The 8052-nt window shown below is 31.8% G+C and overlaps 1 protein-coding gene across 1 annotated transcript; it reads right to left on the bottom strand.

Moving 5' to 3' along the window:
• Positions 1-2462: 2462 nt before the first annotated feature.
• Positions 2463-5430, bottom strand: LOC114729780 (terpene synthase 10-like). Its single transcript, XM_028916817.1, has 7 exons — positions 5188-5430; positions 4777-5038; positions 4314-4692; positions 3447-3665; positions 3209-3347; positions 2849-3097; positions 2463-2753 (listed from the first exon to the last, which is right to left on the bottom strand). The coding sequence occupies exons 1-7, from the start codon at positions 5428-5430 to the stop codon at positions 2463-2465; spliced, it is 1782 nt and encodes a 593-aa protein (XP_028772650.1).
• Between the last annotated feature and the right edge of the window lie 2622 nt (positions 5431-8052).

Raw genomic sequence — 8052 nt, 5'->3', positions numbered from 1 at the left:
TATTTAGTTCTGCTTTCTTTTCCGGTGTTCAGGGGGCAATGGGAATCCCAGTTGTATATCCATTTATATTTGGTATGGATCCTTTAAAACCATTACCTTACTGGTGTTTGAACCTTTACCTGAATTTCACACTAAACCAAAAATAAGATTTGTAATCCGGGGTGGTGGACCATGTTTTATTGCCACAATTTTATTGTATTATTTTTATATGCAAAATTATTATTGTTTTCATCAATTTCTTGAATTTTATTCAAGCAATGCTCCTCTAGTCGTATTTATAAGATGAAGAGAAATTTTATCCTATTTATATTAAACTTTTGATATAAATATACAATTTCATCATTAATTTATTGTTGTATCAACTATTATTTTAATAAAAAGTGCATATATTAAATAAAAGTAAAGTTAACAAGTTATTAAATTTATAATATAATTAATTTAAAACATGTTAAAAATGACTTATAAATAAAAAAACTTAAAACATTAAGGGAGAATTACAATCAAATCCCAAGCAAGAAAAATAATTACCAATAAGTTTTAATAACAATATAAGCAACCTGTAATAACAAGTTCTAGAGTAGGCAATAGCAACTTCTGAAACTTATTTTATAATTATTTTTTTTAGAATCTTATTGTAATTCTTCCAATCATTAAATGAATGTATGGATGTAGAAGTTCCAAATCACAAGTTAACAAGTTCATTTAGTATTTGGTGGCCATGGTTGTGGTTATCATGATAATTGTGGCCAAATAATTGTATGTGCTCCGAACTTATCCACACACTAGCGTTGGTGTCCATCCATGCCTTGCATTCCTTCACAAAACACAAGATTGCACTTGTCGCGACGTGAAAATCACGTGTGCTCCAATTCTTTTGTTTTTTCTATTACATAATATTTTGTGTATATACAAAATATCCTTTACTTCAATTTCTTGAATTTTATTTAAACAATTTCTGGAACTAACGGGTCCGTAATCCTTCAATAATTAAGCAAAAATTATTATGTTGAAGCCAAAATGAAATTAAATTTTGAATACTCAAAAAGAAAATAAAAAAGAATAAGCTAACGTATATGGATCTATGAAAGTTTCAAATCATCTCCGTGTTACGTCTATGCAACTCTTATCCACACGCTTGCCTGATATTTTAGACTTTTTTGTGGCTTCAAAAGAACTTTGCATTGGTTTCCATGCCCTGAGTTGTCTCCGTCACAAATCACGAGAAGCACTCCTGCTCCAAGAATCTCTCCCGTGGGGGTAAATTACATTTCATAGTCGTAAAATGTGATGTTCTAAAATCAGTCCTTTCAAAAACATGTGCTCGTATATTTTTTCTGTCTTTTCTTTTTGCGCGGATGCTTATTTTTTTATTGCCCCTGACAACCATTTATTGTGTATTCATAGAGACAATGGGAGGGTAGGTTAATTAGTAATTTGTCTTTCAAGTGATCAAGATATATTTCAAAAAGCATTAACCTGAAAATCTGTCAATGAAGTATTCTGCTTTAGATTTTCATCATAAACTTTTGTTGAGTGGAAAAATGCATATGAAATTTTTAAGACGGTATAAAAATATCATGGTTGCTAAGTCAAATAATATACCCTGTTTATACTTGTTGCGCCATGTTTTCATTCCCAAGCAGCCTAGTTTGTCGGTGCAAGATCTTCTATAAGACGCACTGGCTATATAACCCTATCCTTTTCTTTGATTTCTTTGCCATCAATGATATATAATCAGGATTATTTTGAATTTATAAAAATGGTTTCACGCTCTATAAATCTAAAGTTTGGTTTTAAAATATTTTATATTATTTTATTCAAAAATAGGGCAATTTCTCAAAAGGTTAATTAAGGAAAGATGCTTAGAGACCAAATTTCGACTATAGAAAAATTGGGAAAGTACACCCTGATTAATATAAATTATTGATGGTCTCACATTAGTTATATGATCGAATCATCTTCAAGAAGCATTTGTGGAAGGTTAATCTCATAATCATTGAAAGATTAGACCTAAATAGCCTAATCACGCTTTTGGAAGGACAATCCAGTCTCTCTCAAGTACATACGTGGCGAAATCTGAAGCAATGGCAGACAACGCAAGAACACCCTAGGCCCATTTGATCAAAAGGAGACATTAAAATAATAATTTGGACTTTAAAAATTATGTAATTTGATTGATAAATGAGATGAGAGCACAGAAAAATGTATTATTCCCTTATTTAATTTTTTGCTAAGAAAGTCAGCCAAGCAAGAAAGAAAAGGAAGAAAGTAAAATGAAAAGAGAGGAAGAGAGGAAGAAGGAAAAAGAAGAGATCGGAGGAAGGACCAAAAGCATTATTCATATCAAGCACATACGAATTGATTACCAAACAAATAAACGACATTTGAAAATGTTTGACAAACTCTTGCACATACGTTGATAAGCAAATTCAATAGGCTCGTTTCCATCAAATTAATTAAAGTCATACAATAGGCTTGAAAAGTAGTGATATTATACGATTCTTAGTTTCATCATCTTGAACAGTATGCCCATCTCCATGTTGGTACATGCGCAGGCACATCCTTACAAGGTTCACAGCAACTTGAACGAAACTCCTTGAATTATAAGAAGAATTGCTAACTTCTTCATTCAACTTCTTCCAAGTTTTACAGATCAAGGAATTTATGTGCTTGTGAGTATCAGCTTCAGAAGCTCCTGTTTCATTCATATAACACTCAACTGATTTGGGTATGTCGCCAGTCACCTTTTCTCTCTGCAAAATTAAAGATTTGGAGGGAAAAAAATATCATATATGTTTCATGTAATACTTAATGGTTAATTAAATATGAGAGGATTGTGACATGATACCTTAGCTGTTCCCAAATCATTGACAAGGCGGAAAATGGTTGATGAACATCGGATAACATTAGAATATTCATCTAACCAAATCAAGTCCTCCTTATTTGTTGAATTAGGAAGTGAAAAATAGGCATGAAAAAGTGCGACTGGTACACTAATTGAAATCCATGCATTTTCTAGGTACTCATGAAAGCTGGGTTTATAGTCACGATAGTACCATTTAGCCTCAACCAGATATGATTTACAGAGATCAGCCCACTGAAAATTAGACACAATAGTGAATATATAAAATCAGGAAATAACATGATTATGTAATTTAGATTATAAAAACTACGAAAACATGAAATCCATGAAGCAATCAACGCATACCATTTTCTTAAGGTGTGGAATGATGTTGCACCCATTTTCTTTGAGGAAGTCAAAAGCCACTTCATTGACAAAATTATAAAGTGCAAGGAAGCATATTTTCATGTAGTCTGGAAGTTCATCCATGGAATTTATATCCCACCTATGTGGTAAAATAGGAATAAATTTTTAACAAATGTTATGAAGATTATAGGACAACAAATTATATATATACACATATATCAAAAGACAACTTACTAACCTATTAACAACTTCTGTGAAAAGTGTTAGGTCTTCCAAAGTGCCGTGAACATCGTAAATATCATCAATTGTAGTTATCAATGCATTAGCCTTTGACATCGCTCTTCTAAAATTGCCAAGGTGTGGTTCAAAAGCTAAACCCACTGTCCAAATGAAGTTCTCAACCATTCTATCCCTTGCAAAACTCAGTTTTTCTCCAAGTCCAGTTCTTTTCCACCATCTTCAATAAGAAAACCATGAAGTGAAAAAGATTTCTTATTAGCAGTATGCTTATTTTCTCTATCCTTTTTACATTCTTTGAAGGACTAGCGCTTTGTAAAATTCTTCTTGAAGTTCCATCGATTTCATCTCTAAAAAGATGAAATTGAGAAATATGTTTGAAACTCATAATCTTACTGAGTTGAATTATAAGATAAACGGACATAATTTAGGGAGAACAACTTCGGGTGTACTTACATTAGCTTTTGCCGAATATATTATAGAAAAAAATTGAGTAGAATAATTTTTGCGAAAAAGTTATTATAGAAAATTATTTTTTCTGGCTTAAACCAAAATCACAGTTTTGGTGGAAAAATAGATTGTGGAAATTCCAATAATCACTTTTGTCACAAAGGATATCATGCCCAATCATTTTTTTCATAAAATCTATTCTGCTAAAATTTATTCTTTTAAATCACTTTTTTCAAAATATATTATCCAAAAACTAATCCAAACAGACATGAAGTGTTGTATATTTGTGAAAGAAATTTCATAGGGACAGAAAATTTTACTTGAAAATATTCAGCCAATAAAATGTTAATCATTGTAAGAGTTCTAAGATCTAAAAATAATCAAGTTTCCTAGCAGGTTGAATATGTAATACTTTTACCTTGATACATTTTTCATATCGTCTTGGTGAATAGCTTGTACGATGTTGAAGTCCAATCTAGCAAGCTCAAGCAAAGCAGGGCTCATGCTCGGTCTTCCTTCATAAATATCGATGAACCATCGAGTTTCTAATCTCAATATCCTCCAGTGCAGTGGAAACTCCAGAGCATGACTAACTAAGAGTGATATCTCATCGTCTTCATTGCTTTTGTTCAGAAATTCTTTGAGATGAGTTGAGCTAAACTCTCTCGCTTTATCCAAAACTATTTCACCTTCCATTGAATGAAAAGAAGCTTCATACAAAGATAGCAAACCTTTGATATCACTCGAAAGTCTAGAATGAAAATTACTATTCTCATCGAGGAATCCATCAAAAGTCTCTGAAAATATCCAAATTGAATAATTATTGGTATTGATATATGAAGACATTTCTATATTCTCAGTAATAATGATAAAATTCATACCTGATGACACATCATAGTGGCCTTGTTGTCTTAATAGTCTGAATTCAAGAGCCATGGCATATAAATTGTTATTTACCTTGAATGTGTCATTATTGTAAATCTTTTCCATTATTTTTCTTATCTCTTGGCTAAAATGATAAGCCACTCCCAGTCTTTGCAAGTCATCGATGAGCTCTAGTTGTTCCACAGGATTTCTCAAAGTCAGAAGCATCACTCTTACTTCTCCCTTCAACCGATCTCTTTCTTCTAGATATGATTCTTCCTGTAACATTTCAAAGTTGAGCCATCATAAATTGTGGGTCATAATAATTAGAAAATCGATCATTCGCAAGGGCAAAAAAAAAAAAAAATCATCATGATATTGAACAAAATTTGAGCAATACAAGTAAATGAACGTGAAACAGGCCGTACCACAAAATCACTTCTTATCGATTGGATATAATCATAATCCCAAATTGAAGGTTGAAAGTGATTTGCAGATCCACGAGAAGAATCTTTTCGATTAGAAACAATAGTGGCTAAAGCCTTGCATTGGATTGGACGTGGAATACCAGAGGTCTTAACCGTTGGAAGTGATGGCATTGGTTTTGATTGGAGCATTTTGGTTTTGAAGATAAAAGCATTTGAAAGCAAGGGAAACTGGTAGAGAGCCATTGGAGTGAAAAGGAAAAGCTTCTACTTAGTTATACTTTTTTGGGCGATGTTCTGAGGACCATGGAACGCCAAGTTCTCTACTTATAATTGTTATGAATCCTTTAATTCCACATATTAATTAGTCTTTTTATTTTTGGTTTGGGTAAGGATATAGAACGGCTCCATTTTTATAGTATTTGGTACAGAAAGCTGTTTAAACGTTTATTACAGTGTGTGGTATTGAAATCTCAAGGAAGCTACATGAAAATATGTGTGAAACATTTAATTATTTAGTTTGAATTTTCTAAAGAGACATTAATTGTTTTTAAATTTTCTTGAGAATCATTTAGTTCTTTGTACATGAAACATTAAAGAGGAATGGAATCATTTTTTTTTTGGGGCTTGTGAACGGAATCATTTAAATATCCGTATTTGTCACTTTCTTTCTTTGTTGTATTTTTAATTTTTGCAGCCCTTTTATATATCGTTATCCTTTTAATTTCCTTACAGCATCACAATCTGGATTTAATTTTACGGGTTTGCATAAATTACTAAGAGGTTTGGCAGGACTCACTGCCCCAGAAAAGTATCCCAGGTAGACGTAAGAGCAAAAGTTTATATAAAAAGTGAAAATGAGGATATTTTAATAAGAAGTCCCTTGTAAATTTTCTCGTGTTGAAATCAATTATTAAAGGAACTCTTGTTTCAATTTGAGATCTTCCAATCTATTATGCCTTAAAATGGAATTCATTCTCCATTCCCTCTCTTGAAATGAGAATTAAAAAGGGAATTTGATTCATCTTGAAATTTGATCTTTTAGAAAATAGATGTCAAATATTGCAAAATCATCTATTGTTTCTGTTCTAGATATCATGTTAGAGTCATCTAGCAGTTTGGGCGGGCTTTACTACTTACGTTTCTTTCTATAAAAAACAGCTTCTTTCATAATGATGTCTCTAAATATAAAAAACAAATTATTTTTGTATGAAATTTTAAACTTGTCTTTTCATTTTACTGTCATTAAATATATGCCATATATTATCCTCTGCATTGAATTTTTCACTTACTATCTCTCGCCTAATTTCTTTATAAGCAAGAGTATAGTTTTAAAAACATGTATATATCTTACATATTTATTGATTTCAACTAGATTTAACCAATATTTTGAATCACATTATTTTGATAATTTTGTTTTACAATAAGGAGGATACTATTAAGCGGAAATGGAGTCATTACTCAGTACTCAGTATAGGAGCGACATTTACTTTCTCAATACTTTTTTTTAACATTCTTTTTAATTTATGCAAGCCTGTACCTACCACTTTGTTTGATTCATTCGTAGGTTAATTATATTATTGTACGGATTTTAATAAATTACTAAAAACCTTCCGCTGCACTCACTGCACCATTATTTATAAAGCATCACATGTTTGCAATTCTTAATTGTAATTAAAATCTTTTAGATCATTAATTATATTTGTCCGATCAACAGAATTTAATAACATTTGCTTAGTTTAAAAAAATAATTTCCCATGGCAACACCAATCTCAATAAAAACCTATTTCAATATTGTTTTCGATTAAAAAATTTACATATATTATATATCAATATTAAACTACATAAAACTCAACTACATTGTCAAATTCATGTTTCAAAAGAATAAATGAATATCCAAGAGTTTAAAAGCGTCAAACAACCATCAGTTCAACTAAGGATTCAAAAATTTGCATACCCACTATATAAAACCACAAATCAATATAAAACTCAACTACATTGCAAAATTCATGTTTCTAGAAGGAAAAAAAAACTGAATATCCAATTGTTTAAAAGCATTAAATAACAACTAGTAAGCCATTAAAATTGTTATTCGAAGAGAAGAGGAGAAGAAACACGTACTTTGATGGAATATGCTGGCGGAGAGAAGAGAGGACGACGACGACGTCAGAGTAGCGGAAATCCCGTGGAATGTTAGGAAAACGCAATGGGAAGCGAGTCAGCCAGAAGAGAAAATTACCAAGGAACAAAAAACCGGTCAAGACAGTGGGTCAAGGGTTACTGGTCAGACCGGGGTCAGACCGATCATATTAAGATAATATAATTTAATTCATAATATTAAAAATATCATATTGATTATTAATCAATACATTTTTCTTGACCAGAAGAGTACTAATCAATATTTGAAAGTTGAAATAGACAAATTTGTATATTCTTAGGTTTCAAGCTAAAGCTAAGAGTGTTTGTACTTTACATATCCAGAATCAATTTCATCTAATCTCCAAAGGAAACAAAATCTATATTATTTCAGCAAAAAAAAAAAATTCATCAACTAATTTCTTCTCCTACTTCAAATGTTCAGAAATCAAATGGAAAATTTTTATCTTCTCCCTTCCCAAACCTTTCGACAGCCAGAGAAAAAGAAGAAACGAAGGCAGCTCTTTAATCCTAAAAACACGACCTAGCTGAAAGGGAAAATTTTCGAGCTTACCCACAACTCAATGCACCGAAGGGACAACGCTGATCGGGATTTGAGGGAGACCTGCGACTTTGGAGTTTCGATTCTGCCTTCTGCGGATGCTAGTAGTGAAGGCCAAGCAGGAGGTGGTGAGCGAGGGAGACTTGCGAGCTTAGAGACTCAGACATGGG

Source organism: Neltuma alba, unplaced genomic scaffold (assembly GCF_004799145.2).
Source record: "Neltuma alba isolate B1F8T4 unplaced genomic scaffold, ASM479914v2 tig00012678_pilon, whole genome shotgun sequence".
Taxonomy (NCBI): Eukaryota; Viridiplantae; Streptophyta; class Magnoliopsida; order Fabales; family Fabaceae; genus Neltuma; species Neltuma alba.
The sequence above is the reverse complement of the archived record's forward strand: the minus strand, read 5'-3'. Positions and strand labels throughout refer to the sequence as shown.

What these genes read in the sequence shown, in the direction of transcription:
- LOC114729780 (XM_028916817.1), bottom strand. Translation starts at nt 5,430, where the DNA reads ATGGCTCTCTACCAGTTTCCCTTGCTTTCAAATGCTTTTATCTTCAAA. An exon ending in CGATAAGAAGTGATTTTGTG is followed by an intron (nt 5,039 to 5,187) that starts GTACGGCCTGTT and finishes GAAATGTTACAG; the next exon opens with GAAGAATCATATCTAGAAGA. An exon ending in ATGATTTGGGAACAGCTAAG is followed by an intron (nt 2,754 to 2,848) that starts GTATCATGTCAC and finishes TTAATTTTGCAG; the next exon opens with AGAGAAAAGGTGACTGGCGA.